Source organism: Trematomus bernacchii, unplaced genomic scaffold (assembly GCF_902827165.1).
Source record: "Trematomus bernacchii unplaced genomic scaffold, fTreBer1.1, whole genome shotgun sequence".
In the NCBI taxonomy this organism is placed as follows: domain Eukaryota; kingdom Metazoa; phylum Chordata; class Actinopteri; order Perciformes; family Nototheniidae; genus Trematomus; species Trematomus bernacchii.
Genome location: NW_022987648.1, coordinates 14,829,731 through 14,846,998, shown reverse-complemented (window position 1 = coordinate 14,846,998; position 17,268 = coordinate 14,829,731). Strand labels below are relative to the sequence as shown.

Genomic DNA, 17,268 nt, shown 5'->3' with positions numbered 1-17,268 from the left:
ACTTTTACAAAACAGTAATAGAGATTGTTGTCCAGAAGGATAGCATGGACTTCTATTCATCTTCAAGTCAAGGTAAGACCACAACTGTAATGAAAATGGGATCTTACTAAGAAAGAACAATCCAATATTTAGATTTTGGGTATCCTTTTGTTGAACGGTCTGTTTAAAATTAATCATAGCATCAGACTAAAAAAGCTTTTGAAAATAACAGAATATTTCGATTAAGGTCAAAATATAATATTTGTAAATCTGACTCTGAAAGAGTCAGTGCCTCACCAGCCATGAACCTCACCGCACGTCACTTGTATCCTACATAGTGTATCTTAAACTGCTGATGAGGATGCAGAAAACAAGATAATGCATGTCTTGCAAGGCCTAAACTATTCTTTAGTTTAATTTCGGTTTAAAGGTGGGGTAGGTACTTTTGGAGAAACCAGCCCGAGTGCGCTAGAATTTGAAAATACACAAGCGGAAAAAATCTGCCACTTCCTTACAGAGCCCCTGCTCCAACACACACGAACGCGCACATGACCAATGAGGGCACGAGATAAGTTTGTGCACAGATGGAAGGCTGACAGGCAGGTAGGCCATCCAGTTACTTTAGCCGGGCCGGCTAAAATGATTGGTCGTGCTTTTTACAGTAGCCTACTGGCTTCCACAGATGAAATGTCTTTATGGATTTGTTGTCAAAGCACTTAAGATATTCATTGCTATCGGGGTGTTAAGAGCATTCCATGGAATATAACAAAAAGTGTATCTCGAGCCGGTTTCTCAAACTTACCTACCCCACCTTTAATGTATGATCGATTTGAAAGGTATCCCCGGCAAGTAGCTATACAGTTTAAATTCACTATTTAATTCACTGAACCATTTAGATCATAACCTTCTTCTTTTACAATCCTGGAAACATCCTGCACCAAACATGTAGGCTACTAACTGAATGTTCTCCCAGACATGGTTCATAGGATCAAATCATATCACAGGTCTATTTCATCATTTAGAGGTCCTTGTGGAGACATTTGGGAAGCCCTGCACTTGAACCAATGAGGCAACACAGACACACACGCACACACGCCACTGCCTTGTCAGCTTACCCCCTCTAGTGCCGAGCATCCTGCACAGATGCGCACAGTCTCACAGTCTCACAGTGTAGCTGCATCCTCTCTTTGCTCACCTCTCGCTGCTGCAGCGGACCGGGCTGCAGACAGGGAGCCGGTAGTCCGCGGATCATCGATCAGCCAACAGGATTTCTTAAATCTGTCACGAACTTGTGCGCTAAAGAGACCAGATTGACTAGGACAATTTATTGATCTTTCAAACAATGCAATATCGGCGACTGAAGTCCATGGGAAATCTGCAAAGTTGCTAGGAGCATGGTGTTTCGCACTTGTCTGACATTTTTTATTTTACTTTAAATATTGTTATCCACAATCTCTCGGTTCCTCGCCATCGCCGCCGCTGCCTCCAGGTAAGGGATGGATCTCTTTTTGTTCCGTCACCCGGCAGTTCTCTCCCACCGGGACCGAATGTGAGGACCAGTGCTCGTCAAGGATCCAGACGCGCTTTTTCTCTGTCCGCGTTACCTCTCGGCTAGAAGTACCTCTTATAAAGCCGGTGATAAATGTTGCAGCAGACATGAGTTTTGGAAACAGATTTCTCCTCGCTTCACTCTTTCTTGGAATTGTCCTCACTCGCTTCAGCCACTGCAACCAAGGTGAGTTTGACGATCCACTCCTAAGACGAATGTGAACTTGTTTAACCTTTATCCTGGCAATTTGTTTACTCTTGCCATGTTTATTCCACGTTTACGGTTATTCAAAACATATTCAATGTAGGCTCTGCTAAGGATTCATGCACTGTTATTTTTGTAAGGACCGATAATGTAACAGTCTCCGCAAAAGTGAGTAAATAAACAGATTAAATCCCGGCAGAAAACCATCACTCAGATGTAGTTAGTGCACAACAACACATATTTCTGGCTTTCTCGCAATTGTTGTATTTATGAAATATAATCATGTGCAATATAAAATATTTCTCTTTTAATAATCTCCAATTAAGTGTTCTGTTGCATAATGTCTCTGCACAAAACTGCACCATGACAGAATCTTGATTTAAACTTTATTTCCCAATAGAGTTCAATTGATTCCATCAGCTCAGTTTTGATCCAAAATCTGAATAAAATGAAACAGTGTTTATGTAAACCAGCTGCTTTAATTACATTACAGTTCTACTTTAGACACACACAGATAGACAGATGCAGACAGCAGATCAGACAAAGACTGAATCATTACGTGGGTGACAATCTGAGAACATGTGTGCTCTCTTTTAGTTTGTGAGTGCAGACTTTCTTGCATGTTTTGTGCCCGAGGTGTTGCAGGAAATGTAAAAAATACAGTCAAAGATTACAAGCTGCCATAGATGCATTTATTCAGTGAAATAATGTGCATGAATGTGCAAATGTACAATGTAATGTACATGGCAACACGTCTGCATGTGGGTACAGTGTGAACGTGTTCTTATATGCAGGGCATTGCTCCTGTATGTGCTTTTATTTTTGCATAAGCTTGCATTCCACCAAGAGTGTTCGTGTAGTCTATGTACTGTAGGTATGGTTACACAATTTTAAGTGTGATCGTTCCTTCGTGTCCCTCCATGTGCACATACGCAGCTTCGGATAGGATTAAAATAGTCTTATTGATTGTGCGGGACACAGCAGGATCTGCCCCCCAGGTTATATTTTATTGTTCTCTCAGTTCAATAAGAGTGATGCTGCTCCCTGTTCTTCTAGACAGCTGCTACAGCCCCACTCTCTGTTTTTCTCTGCTACAGATTGAATGATTGCACTGATGTCTGCTTTCTAGTGTACTTTAGTCTTTCATATTGACTGGTCTGGGACCTCAGGGGCACAATTGCAGTCGTTGTCAACCACAGAGCAGTGCAGCTCTGAATTGAAAAATCTGATAATAACTCAGTTGACAACGGAAATTGTCTTGTTAGGTGGTGAGGCATAAACGGTTCTCAACTTGCCACATCACGCTCCATGTATTGCTTTTGACTTTGGCAAAAATAATTCCATGTTCCTGCTGCGTATGCTGTTGAGGACAATTCAATGTTGAGTTTGCATGCTTATTGAAGAGATTAAATAGCGCAGGGTTATGCATGCATGTGTTTCTTAACCTTTGCGTCCAATTCACGTCGTGATCCAGCCACCTCATGATCATAAAAAGAAAAACATTGGAAACAGTGCTAGTATGAAGAAAGGCTGGGAACAAACTCAATACTATTACACGGAGGCGTTTTAGTGCTGCCGAACACAAACAAACAGAACATAACAGATTGGGGATTTCACAGACACAATTGGTCGAGATGTCAGCTGTTAGGAGAACAATAAAAAACAATCACCTTTTCTTTCTCGCCTGTGTGTCTCCTCTCACAGCAACACATCAGATAATCCCTCATGTCAACCCAACTGGGATTGCAGACAGTTATTAACACAAATATCTACTCACTCACTGCCCAGTTTGAAAAAGAATGTCTTCAAAAGGATATTTCACCATCTTTACTATTATTAATACTTTATATTTACTTTTTTTCTCACTTTCCTCCGTTGTGAAGTCGGCAGCAGCTATGATGATTACATCATTTCTTGAGCCCTTGTCGAGCAGCAGATACCCAGTAATTCAGGAGGTGATGTCTTTGTTTCACTCTTCTGACATTGTTCAAATAGCTTTTTCCTGCCTGTGAGATTCAGGCATGAACATTCAAGAAAGCAATACATCCTTGGGAAACGGATGAGTCAAATAGAAGCACCACATGAGATTATTTTTTGTGTTGGTCAAATGCATCTCAATGAGATACTGCTGGATCTTTCAGAAGTTTGAAGTCAGTAAACTGCTGTTTGGGCTGTATTGGTTTCAGATTGCAAGACTCAAAGGGATCTGGCTATGAAATCGTCATCAAAATAATGCAGCTTTTTGCATTGATTTTTTAGAGGATGGCTGATTCAAGCTTTTGCTCTCACTGGCACCCCCCACAGAGCACCAAGATCACCATCACCGCTGTAGATGGAGGAGATATTCAGCAGCAGTGTGCTGTCAAGGAAAATCAATCAATCAGTCAATCTGGAACAGCTGTAAAAATGTTAACTGTGCACCTTTGACTCACAAGTCACAACGTTAGTGTGTTGTAACCATGCCTGGCTTTGAATTCACAGGTTGGCAAGAACATTATGTATCTCCATAATCAGTTCCGTATCAATACATAGAGGTTAATTCTGAAAACACAACAATTCAATATAATATTTAACAACTGAGATTCTTAAGATCCTTTCACAGTTAGGTTGTAACATTTTATGGACATAATAGTTATCTCAGTTTCTGCCTGACGTTTAGTAGAGAACACGCTGCTACATGTAATAAAAGGTATTTTCACAAAAGCCCCCTACCTAGAGAGATTGAGATGACTCCAGGCTGGAGACTGTTAATTTTGTCAGAGCACGGCTTCCTCGGAGGCATTACTGTATTAAGATAATGATTGTTAAATTGTTCTGTACGTGAGAAGATTATGGCCACCTGGATGGCAAGATACACCTCATTATTTGCCCTTGAGAAATTCTGCCTCAGTGAGTGCTGTTTAACTTTGAAATGACATTTTCATAAACAAACTTTGGCATTAAATACTTGTAGTTTTTAATAATTTAGCCAACAAATGTAAAGGTATAGATCCTTTTTAACATATAATATTATTACACGCAATGTAGGCCTACTGTCTTTTTTTTGTCGTGTGTTCATTGTAGTATAGTCTTAAATTAGGTGTCATATACACCCTGGGTACACAGGTGTTTTCACTTAATTTGCCTAATTAAACCTCCTTTGATCACTGTGATACTGATCTTGATGGACAATCTCTTTTTTAGCTTTGCACCTGTGACAGTGGAACCTTTTTCCTCACCTTTCTGTGGCTCGCGCGATAGCAGATAGCTGATGAGTTTAAGGCTGTAAAAGCATGCATGCAGCTATAGGTTGTGCTCTTCTGTTGGGATAAGCTGTGACTGAAACCACCCAGTGGTAAGTAAAAAGGATATAATGATTTGCTATGCTTCAAGTAGAGGATAAGTGAACTAGCTACTAGGCTATGCAAATTAAAATGCTAACAACATTAGCATGTAGTAGGCTACATATGGGGAAAACTTGACTCGCAAACAACCATTGTTTTGGACCTTGTTACTCAAAATGAAACCAAATGTTAAACCTTTGTTATGTTGTTGCAGTTAAGCCATGTTATGTGTGTTCAAGATATTGAGGTCAACTTACTGTACAGGTAAAAAATGGTAACTGCAAATCCACATTGCGCTGCATGATTCCAGTTATTTCTGCTTTTGCTTCTCTTTTCTTTCGCTCTTGGCAGACTGTAAAAATATTGTAGCTGAATATATTTATACAGTCAATTGCACAACAGCTGTTTCCCATTTTAGAACACTTCCAATCAGTGGGCTCACTTAAGGAAATGTCACGTGCATATCCTGATACCTGAGCAGAGGTCTAATCAACCCAAACAAGTGAACACACCTGTGTGTTTCTCAAAACAATAGGATCCTGCATAGTAGAACATCACTATACAAAATTAAAGTATCCTCTGTTGAATGGTCAGTAATACATACTACAGGAATATTATGAAGTATCCACAGTTAAATGAGATATAGAAAAAGCTATAGTATGTCAAGGGTAATTCAAAGCTTATCTCATAGAACACGTCTAGCTACAATCTAATCAGTAATATCACTACAGGTGTTTTGCCTAGGAAAGTGAATTTAGAATCACTTAGTCCAGAACTCTAGCATGCCTAAACTTGACATTGGAGCGATCCACTTTTGAATGGGTGACTCAAATATTATTGCCATGAATTCCCTTTACTAATCTCGTGTTTAAAAAGACTTACAGGCTATATCAGATCTAATCAACCACATTCGGAGATTTGCTTTGCTGCCATTTATTATGTTGTTTGTTGTTTGATCATGTTGAGTGTGGAGAGTGTGTTGTCACGCCTGTCAGGTTGTCTCTGCTATGGATAGTCTTCCTTTTCACAGCATATCATCCCCTCTGATAAGAGCCCAGCTCTTTGTTTACACCGCTAAATGACATGGTGGAATCCTAACTGAAATACTCAACCAAATCAATTTTCACAAGTCTTTGTTCATCAAGTGCTGCTGTTTGCCTTTAAATAGGCCTTGCTGTTAACTGGAATGGGTATGTGGGGAACAAATTAAACGTTTTCATTTTTTAAGTAAGGCTTGCTTTCCTTTTTCAAACGAAAAAAAAACAGAAACAAGTATTGCTATAAGAAAATAAATATAATGTACCGAATCAGCCACAGTGATGGATGTATAAAGGGCCACACATGTTGTGATTTAGACAACTATCAGGTCGCATTTCTTTAAGCTACTGTATAACTTCCAACTTCCTGTGTCCAAGCGTGTCTGGTGCACAAGGCAAAACGTTAACAAAGTGTTACCCTCAACATTATTTTAGAATGTTTTACTTCACCAGATTTACTTTTGTCCAGAGGACATGTTCAGATGTTGTTAACAGCTAATTAAACATATTAACAGCATACAGTATGTCGACATCAATTTAAATGCAATACATGTTTTTCTTTATGACATCATTATTTTAAATAAATACAGGCAAATATCCATAATGTTATCTTTTAGTGGATGGATTACAATTTACAATATGCATTTTTTCATTGTGGACATAAGAAAACTGCTTCTTCATTAAGACTGTGTAGATAGACTTGTCCTGAGTTTACGAGTGGGAATTCCACTTTACTTTCCATTATTCTTTTTGTAGTATAAAGTATGACATTTTCTTATTAATGATATAACTCATCTAAAAATATTTCTAGAACTCAGCATTAATTCATGACTCTCATTATATTTCAAATTAGAATGTTCTTTGATTCAGGTTACTCAATGTTGGCCGTAATCTCCTCAAAAAGTGCCCTCCTTGTTGGTTCAGTTGAACAAGGCATAGTACACATATAGAGACAGTTCATGTGCCTGTTGTCTAAATATTCAAACTGTTCCCATTTCCAATTTACATGAAGTAAGGCTGGATGAGGCTTTTGTTAGGGTTGTAGTTATTTTGAGGTGTTTGTGTGGCCTGCGATGGCTGTAGGCCAGACAGGAGATGTCATCATTGTACTGGAGCTCCACATATTTATGAGTTGGCCACCTCATGTTCTATTTATATCTAACCAGTGGAAGTCCCTAAGGACCCTTAGCTCCAGGCGGGGTCTGTGGGTGCCTCGCTGAGGGATAATTATATGGAGGGAAAGAGAGAGAGGATTGATTCTTATGTACACGCAGGCAGTTTTATAGTACACTGCTCACTAGAAACTTTAAGCAAAAGTGCACACACAAAGAAATATGTACTAACGTGCAAGACAGCCTAGTTCCCTAAAAATTAAGTTTCAATACAACAAAACTGCATCGGCAATAATGTTCTGAAAGAAACGTCCATTATGAATGTTTATGTAAGCCAAACCATAATGGTTTACTAAACCTAACAGAGTAGTGTTGTTGTATTTTTGAAGTTGTATTTCAATTCATAACGTTAACCTTGTGATTAACTTCAGCTGTAATTGGAAAGATAAGTATATTTTCCATTAAACAGTATTTTAGAATGCAGTTTTGTTGTGAGGGTAAGTAATAGATTCATAGACACTATTATGTTGTTATCTTGAAACCCATTGGGGAATGCCTCCCAGGTGAGTGCAGTGCAGTGTTGCTGAATGCAGCTCCAGGCCTGACTCCTCCCCAAACCTCTCCCCTGATGAGGGCCTGATTATAAGCACCTGAGGGCCTCTGCTCAGGCTTTTTGGCCCTTTTCTCTGTTGTGGTTGGTGTTATTGTGACATATTGGCCAATCATTTGGTAAGAAGCCAATTGTTGTCCTGCTTACTTGTTGGAGTGCTGTGCTAAGACCTATGTGGTGAGTGGGTTCACAACATTTAAATGCAATATGTTTGTATGCACCATGGTGAGGCCTTCAACTCCCATTGTACTCTTTGTAGGTGCACCTGCTGTTTTGTTGTGCCACTTTTGTTTTGCCAGCACTGTTTTACTACTCTTTTGTTTTCTTCTGTTAAGGTGTTTTTAGCATTTGTCATAAATTGCATTTTTAAGAACCAACTGGGATCCTTATTTGGTTTAACTTTGTTTCAGTTGTTATTTCTTTGATTTAGTGGAGCTGGGGGCTTCTCTTTAGGAGAGGTTGTCCCCCTTCACTGTTTCCTTTGGTGAAAAGCACATTGGAGCACATTGGAGCACAAGTGATTTACCTGTTTCCCATGTGTGTGTATTTGCTGTTACTGCATCTGTGGTAAGTATATGGCAGTACCCATGGATAACCTAGCATATTCTGCCACCCAATGTAATGGCCTCAGCTCACTTTAGTCTTTGTCTTTTTTTGTACACATGTACTTAATATAAACTGATTTGGAAACACGCCTGTGCTCTTCAGTGTCAGAATATGTGTGTCTTGCTTCATTGTGAACTCTAGGTTGTATCGGCAGCTGGTATCATTTCCCTGTCATACTTATTGGCGTTGTCAATCTCCTTGTAACCATAAAATATAATGTACTATAATTATTTGCTCTCTTGTTCATACTTGTAACTACGTTCTGAATTATTGAAGGCTTGTAGCTGTAATGTTTTTAAATTAATAATGAGTTGTAAGGTTAGAATGTAACTCCTGTTATATCAGAACAACAAGAGGTGTTTTATTCTGAATACCTGTACAAATCAAGAACCCCTGTACGCTCACATTTCAGTATACAGTATTGTACATACATTGTACACGTTTTGCAATGGCTGTTTCAAAAAAATACACACAACTTCTTCACCAGGCCTTTTTTTCTAGGATCTTATAAACCTTAAAGTGCAATGTTCTCTGCTGGATAACTTTCACACTGCCTCCTAATGTACATAATCTGTTCTTTATTTATGGAAAAGTGAAGTGTGAAACTGCTCACTGAAGTGAACAACACGGCCAATTCTCAGTAATTAGGCCATCCTCCAGGCACTGTGTTGCATACCTGCCCACAGTAGTCTAATGGTGTCCATTAACACCATGGCATTGCCAGCTAGTCCTGCGGCCTGGCACGGACACTGACATGGCACAGAGCTGACTGGTTGGCAGAAAAAGACACTGGAACTGATCCAACATGGAGGAAATATTAGGCTTGCATAGCAGTGGGGACAGAATTAGAAGAGAAGTATGAAAGGATCCACATGACGCCTTCCCTCGCTGTGTTGGACAGGATGGTCAATCAATAGAGAAATATGCTACATTTTTATACAGATCAATGTCAATTTTCTCCAATTGCGCTCAGATTGATATAACACAACAGGTTTTATTAGGTGCTTTGTGAAGAGTAGTAAATTGAGTTTAATATTTGATGTTGTTTTGACTGATGGGGTTTTTGAAGCAAATAAAGTAACAGTTTGGGGTTCACAGGTAATTGCAATCTGAAAAAGGATACATTTACAGCCAACAAATATCACAATTTAATAACATTCATCATTCATAAACAAAAATGTTTGTATTGATAAAAATGCATATTTGCCAAGTAAACTGTCTAATACTTTAAGAAATTATCTTACTCTCTTTTCTCCTTTACTCCTGCTGCACAGTATGTGTTTCTCCTTGTGTCTTCCCTTGTGCTCAGGGAATCACATTTTACCAATCCCCAGCTGTGAGTCATGGATTTTTACAGATGACATTTCTTTAATGCCGCCTTGAAATCTTAGGGAGAAACATTTCTCTCTCCTTAAAAACCCTAACCCTATAACCCAGGTTTCAGGAAACACACATAGCCATTTGGTCACCGAATATTTTCTCTGGCACACTCAAGTTCCCACTCCATTAACATGACCTCAGCAGCTCATTGCTTTTACATCTCCCTGCATATGTCAATGGATTTTTGGTTGGTAAGGCAATGAGACCAGAATGCATTAGAATGTGTGCCTAAGTAGTAAAATAAGGATTTCACATCAGATATTACTCAAGCAATCTTCATACAGTATATACAAACACACATGCACATATATGTATCCACCAGACTGTTACGCACATTTAGAGAGGCATATACCACATATATCTTTTGAGATTCAAACTTCTAGTTAAGGCTGCAGAATTATTATTTAATATTAACAATTGACTAAATGTACAATGGAAAATATGTCTCTCAAAGTGATGAGCATCCAGATGACTATCTCTTTACTTATGCAGAGCATGTTGGCCTTTTTTTACTAATTGTTTTGGTTTTTGGCAACTAAACTGTGTTTTTACTTTACTCTAATCAACCTATGCCTCAGTCAGCTGTTTTTTAGCTCAACAAATGCTCTAATGAACTCAATTTTGATTATCAGCTGCAACACCAATTGGCAAACGGACACAAGGAGCATTTAACAGCTAAAGAACTAGATATCTCCTTCAGTTAGGTGAGACCAATGTACAAATACATACAAAGAGTTAATACTGGACAAGGTGAGTGGCCAGAAGCACTGCTCCAAAATAAATACAAATGCTGCCTTATATTTGCTGTACTTTGTATGTAAATAGGCAACAGTTTGCCACATTAACTTAAAAGCTGGTATTTTATTTTCACAGCTTCTTCTACTGGCCCCGGTGGCCAAACATTAAAATAAATTAAATGTAAATTACATTTCTGGATTTAAAAATTATAGTGAATTTCCACATTTCCCCTTTTTGGCATTCCATGTCTGGCAATAGTGTCCAAATGTGAAAGACATCATTGGTATTATAATAAGGAGAGCAGCAACTCATTATTGGATGTGTGACATTTAACTATAATCATCAAAGAGAAGCTTCATGAGCCCAATATGAATGTTTACAAATGCTCTTCAAGGGCATTCGATACATACAGTAGCATTTGCAGTTCAGAAAATGATCAGTTAGGAGATTTGTATTCTTCATTTGTCCCAGTTTTTGACAGCTGGGCTGAAGTCGAATAGTCCATTTAGCTTAGGAACCTTCCTAACGGAGTGAAATGAGCCAGAAGTCCCTCAGTGGCAGCCATGATAAGTGCCGTTCGAATTCTCTTGATGATAGGAAAGGAGGTTTCAAACTTCCTTTCTAACCTCCTTTAGCTTAGGAACCACTGGACCTCCCTTTACGAAAGGAGAGGAGAAAATGCTGCCCCACAATGCCTTGCAGCCGCAGCATTTGCCGTCACACAACAGTCGGCCGTTCACGGAAACAACCGATTATGACCGAGAAATTATATCATGAAAGTTACGGTGCTTATTAAGCTTTTTAAAACGTATGTGGTAAGTTGCCAAAGTGCTTTGTTTTGAACGTTCATCAGTATTATAATCAAAAAGAGAAATATGAACGTTAGTTTTTACTGAAATGATCAAATAAAGTCAACATTTCACAGTCTTTACTGAGCTGTGTGGGGTTTGTTCAACTTTTAAAAGATGTTTGAATGGTGAATATACACAGTGATAGATGTTAAGGACTAATGTTTATAATAAATACATTTGTATTGATTTTAAGATCTTTTCATAGTTCATACAATCATACGTATTGGGATCATTTGTATTAATGAGGACCGGAGGGAGAGGGGGACGAGCATAAGTTTCACTTTACTTTTTTATTTCAATTCCAACTTTGGTCATGAAGAATATGTTTCTCTGTTGTCCACGTCCATAAAGCATAAAACAACAGCATCAGAGCACGGTGCAGAGTCTCTAGATGAGTTTACAGTAGTCCGGACCGTCGTTCTTATTATACATCCATGTTGTAGTCCGCTGTATAGAAAACTGTAGTTTCCATAGTTTCCCCATTTATGACGTCCGCTGGTGCATCATAAACACGTCGGATAGTGAAAGTGCAGTCGGATTCTCTAAAGTACCGCAGTCTCTTCTCCTAAGTCCTTTTGAATTCTCCTATCCACTATCCCTTAACCCCATGACATTTCACTCAGAGGTCAAGGAATAGACGATAGGGTTAGACGTTAGGAGCTGATTTTTGGATTATCCGACCGCAACCCTGGATATTTTTCTTAACTCTTGGATTTTGTGATGCACCTGATTTATCCAATTCAGAACATGCTATGCTACATTTTGTCACTGCGTTGCATCTTATGGGAGCTGAGGGGGAGTGGAGAAGCATTTAGTTGGGAATGACAGACGCATACAGTAAATGCACACAAAATGAAATCTCTGTCAACCACGCTCCATCAGGGATGTACTGGCTAACTGGGAACAGACACATTCAGAAATGCTCCATCCTTTATGCTTGCCTTGAGCTTGTCAGATTACATTCACAAATATAAACATCACTTTTCTGTAGCATTGACATTGGAATTCACAAATCTATATATCTTTAGAGCATTGTTCTCTGTTGTACGTTCAGTTCAAGTAACGAGATATTGGTGAGCAATGATGTCAATGGAGATACTGTCCCTGATAGACATTTGTGTTGGAATAACGAGGCCCCCAAGGACCACTTAAAGAGCTCTAAGTGGACATTAATGATTGACTGATACTTAAAACTCTGTCGTTTCAAGTAGAAGAATACCAATGATAGTCAGAAATCAGTGTCAGTATAAAGCTTGTGGGATTCACATCTTGACATTTAACATCTAAGTCAATGGCTGCTCAAGGACAAGTTTAAAGATGAGATTTTTGGCGAATGGTCTTTTATGACTCACAGCATGTGAGTATTTTAACAAGCCTCTTGAGTCGAGTGTCGTTTCTCTTCCAGATATCACTCACATTTATTTTATACCTATGTCATCCACACAGAACAGATGACTGGACTGGCTCAATGTTACATTCAAGGATCTTATTTTTGTATAAAACACAACAGTAACGAGGCCAGATGTTGTTGCTACTTTTTATTTTATTTGTTATTCAGTGGTGTTATGGTGGCATCACACATTCAGTTAACCATGTCTGCTCCTTTACACTGTAAATAACTTGTACTGGGAGAGATGCAGTCCTCCTGAATTATTAAACCTACAGTCCTTGAGAGCTAGACAAAATGTTGAAAAAGGCTAGCATTATTCTTATTTTAGAGGGGGAAATTGTTTTGTATCCTTACAATACCTGTAAAGTTATAGTGAACTGAAAGTGTTTTTTATTCTGCACCAAGATTAATTTCCCTGTCTATTTTACTATGGAAAACTATAATATGAAGCTCTAACAAGCATACCTACTGTAAGAACCATACCAGGCAGGATAGTAGGATGTATAAGTTGCAGTAAGTTTCATAAGAGTTGAGCAGAGATCTATCCCCACTTATACTGTATATCTCGAACAGCTTTAGGCAGAAGAAGAGCATGTTGTCAGTGAGATTGAAGCAAGGCTGAGGATGGGAGACAGTGATATCAGGGGAGGGAATGGACTGTTGACAGCAATCTCACTGTAATCCATCAGTCCCCAAATTGTGTCGCAAGTAGCAAAAATGTTGCTCCGACAGCACACGCCACCACGCTCATAAATATTCATCCTAGAAACTAATTTCTGTTAATATACAAATAGTTGAAATGAACATGTTTATGACTGATATTTCAATTTCCAGTTCCAAAATAGGACTTTTTGTGTGTTGACAGATTGCTAATGGTTGCATTTTCCTCTTGCTTCTTTTTCCATTTCAGTTGTGCTGCTGGATACGACGTCTGTTCTTGGAGAGCTGGGATGGAAGACGTATCCTATCAACGGGGTAAGGAGGCCATCTCTTGCACTACTTATTGGACCTTGACTATTTCTGCATCAATTAAATCAATTATATTGATTTGAACAGGTCCAAATGGGTAGCAGTGACCTGTTTCATATTCACATCACTGGTTTTATTCAGACCCTTCAGTCCACTTGGGAAATACTGACAGATAATGAGCCATGGTCTCTAAGGAAGCTTCCCTTATGCTGTTCAAACTTCCCCCATCAATTATTTGTGTCCCTTTAGGTCCAGTGAAATATTTTACTGACTCTTTAAATGTTCACTAAAGGACCAGCCAATGCTCACAAAGCTAACTTCCACTGCCTACTGCAAAAACCTAGTGTTCAATTATTTAGTTTAAATGTGTTTGCCTCTCAGATACATGTCTTGTACCAAATGCAGTCTTGTGGTCCGTCAACTTCACAAAAGGGTAATCCCATTTTGTTCTCGCAGAAAGTGCCTACGGCTCCCCTCAGTAACTTGTCTAGCTGAAAATCTAAACTTTGGAAATGGCAGCCAGTGCCAAACTGAAGGTATCATGATAATGAACTGTAGTTGTTCTGACAACAAACTGTAACATCCTCAGATCAAAAAGTTCATGCTGCATCAACACCCATCCCTCTCTGAGCTGTCAGGATATTTGAGGGAGATGAAAACGTATTACAGAATGGTGGCATAGGCTATCCTCTGACAACTCTGTCCTAGTTTTCCTTCTTATGTTCTCAGTATAAAAAAGGTGACCAAACCATGGTTAATGTTCAACAAAATGCCTCCCTAAACCTTCATTTATGCAGTGGCTCTGAAAATGACAAGTGATTTATTCAATGAGGTTGTGCCTTAAAATGTAGATCATATCTCTTCAGTTGTGAATCTTTCATGATGTAATAGAGATGCTTTTATTCAATTTATTTTAAATGATATAGTTGATTGCTGCCAATACAGCCATGCTTGCAGTGCATTCGAGGGTGTAGAATCTCCCAAATGTCTTATTTGTATGATACATTTTATCTGTCTTTAGGTTAACAAAATGGGGCTGAGATGTGGTAGGTAGGTATTCACAGAATCTCCACGATTTATATCACCCATATACAAATGCAATACCTGTCAAAAGAAAACAAATGTGGTGAGGTGACTACAGGCAGACTGAATAGGGGAAAGTAGCAACTCTGAAAATCTGGCAATATTTCTTACTTTTGCTGAGGTTGTATTTGAGAGATCAGGCAGTAAGCACAACTTTTTTAGCCTTTTTATGTTTTTTGTAGCGCTATAGTGTCCTTCACTATCCTTATGACTCCACTCCCTCTCTGAGTTTTGACTTAAAAGGATCCTCTGCTGGTAGATCCCAAAGGTCCCCCCAGCTCTTTTCTGTCCCTCTATATCTCCCTGCCAGGCCCTTGGTGGCCTATATCAGGATTATGAAGGTGATTACATCATGTAGGTCGTGGTGACAGCCGCCTACAGCGTTAAGGGAGAGTAGAGAGGGAGGCTGCCTCTACCATGATTAAGCTGTCAGCCCTCCACCATCCTCACTCGTCCACTATCCTCCGATTTTACCATTAATATTTAAGGCTTGGAGGGCAGAAGGCCTGAGGGAAGGTGTGAAGATCTGGGGAGGTAAAATAGTTAAAATCCCCTTTACTACCAGGAAGCTAGCAAGAGGAAGTAAATCCCCACCATATTAGACACAGCCCGGTATCAGGCCGATACAGCAGCACGACGTGTAGCTGCCTATCCGAGTCACACACTGCTTCTAGTTCCGGATATAAACTGCTGTCCGTCAGTCCTGCCCAATGCACATCTTTAAATAATTTAATATGCAGTAACTTCTCCAGCATGATTACCTGATGATGAGTTTGCCAGGAATATAGCTGTCGTATGATATGGATTTGAAGGTGAAGTGGAAATTGGGGTGTATATTTATGGCTGATTTTTTTATCAAATGCCATTAAACAGTGCTTGTAAAGAGAGGAAGGCGAGTGGTTTTGTTGAAGAGGAAGGTTAACCAGAAGTACACAGTGGTGGTCTGCCAGCTTCTCATCATAGGACACTATGGGGTTCTGCATATACCCAATAACAACAATGTTGAAGTGTCCTTGAGTAAGGCAAAGAAGCCCTATACTCTAGCTACGCATTTACTGGGAAAAAGTATGGGTAAGAGCACCAGCCATATATCCAAAATGTAAAATCTATTGTTAAGACTTACAGTACAACGTGTGCAGCCCAAATGAGCAATTAGCTACAGAAGCCTTGTACCCATAAATGTACAGACAACAAAACACTGTATTTATTTTATCAGAACAATATTGTGGTGCTTTAATTTCAGTGGAATGAACATTTAGGATTTCATTTATGAAACAAATGATTGAAATTCTGCTGCAGAAACTGGAACTTGTAAGAAAAAGCTTAAAACATTTTATAGCCTGGCAAATTCCACATACTAGACACATATATATGCAACATCTGTGCTAGTCTTTTCCTACTTATGCTCATCTTTTCGGCTTTTGAGAGACATTGTGGACATGGTAAAAGTTATAGGTAAGATGTAGATGTTTCAGGTAGTGAACAAGTTCATTCTTAGTGCAGGACTTTGATTTTCTAGCTATGGGCTCATATGGTTGCCTGGGAATAGTTTTCATAAGTAAGAATTACAGGAAAAGGCTGAGACCCCATTTACACGCAAACGCAAATGCATACGAAACGTCTCGTGTAAACAGAGCATGAGAAACTTCAATCAATTACTTAATTGTGCTTGTTCTCCCCAACCACTAGAATGCATTTGCATGTAGGTCCACATCGCAGACATGTCTGCTCACTGGAAAGCTGCAAACAAATGTTTACACACTGTAAACACGACATACGTCCAGCCCTCAGTGCAAGGTGCCCTTTGATTATGTTATACCTGCTGTGCTCGGAAAGTAAATAGACCTGTTTCAATTGGCCCACAAGGGAAAACTATGCAAGGAGGACTGTTGTTATGTTTGTTAATGACTTTACTGAATGTGGGAATATCCTTAGAGTTAGAAAAACACATTTACCCTCAAAGGTTTTACTCATTAGATTTGTGCATATTGAACAGCAATTGATCCATACCGTGTCTTTCAAGGACTTTGACTCAGCAAAACCTTTCCTCAAGAAGAAGTTAATAATTGTACTTGAGAACGCCAAAGGCAAGCTGATACTGATGTTGATGTTGTTTTCATGAGGCAAAGATGTGTGTCTCTACTCTCGTGCTTTTCCTCCTGAAATGCTGAATTGTGATTAAGAACTGGGCGTCAGAGTGGTGAAGGACAGAGAGACAGGAGAGAGGAGAAGGAAAAGAGGGTTCATTTGGCGTCTGAAAGCAGCCACAATAAGCTCCACTCAGAACAGGCAGACAAACTGCTGAAATATGCATGAGTCATTTTCCTGTCATGGGGGGGAGCGGAGAATAGAGAGGAGCAGTTTATTTATTAAATTACACGAAACAGCTTTAAGGGATTACACATGCCTAATGTTGCCTTTTTTGTTTTCACTCATT

At 39.2% G+C, this 17,268-nt stretch overlaps 1 protein-coding gene across 1 annotated transcript in view; it reads left to right on the top strand.

The window, feature by feature from the left end:
• Positions 1–1,491: 1,491 nt before the first annotated feature.
• LOC117485961 (ephrin type-A receptor 6-like) overlaps positions 1,492–17,268 on the top strand; it is a 167,844-nt gene continuing 152,067 nt past the window's right edge. The window contains exons 1-2 of the mRNA XM_034134673.1: positions 1,492–1,714; positions 13,690–13,754. Of these exons, the coding sequence (XP_033990564.1) occupies positions 1,636–1,714; positions 13,690–13,754 (144 nt within the window). The 5' untranslated portion in view covers positions 1,492–1,635. The remainder of the gene's footprint in view (positions 1,715–13,689; positions 13,755–17,268) is intronic.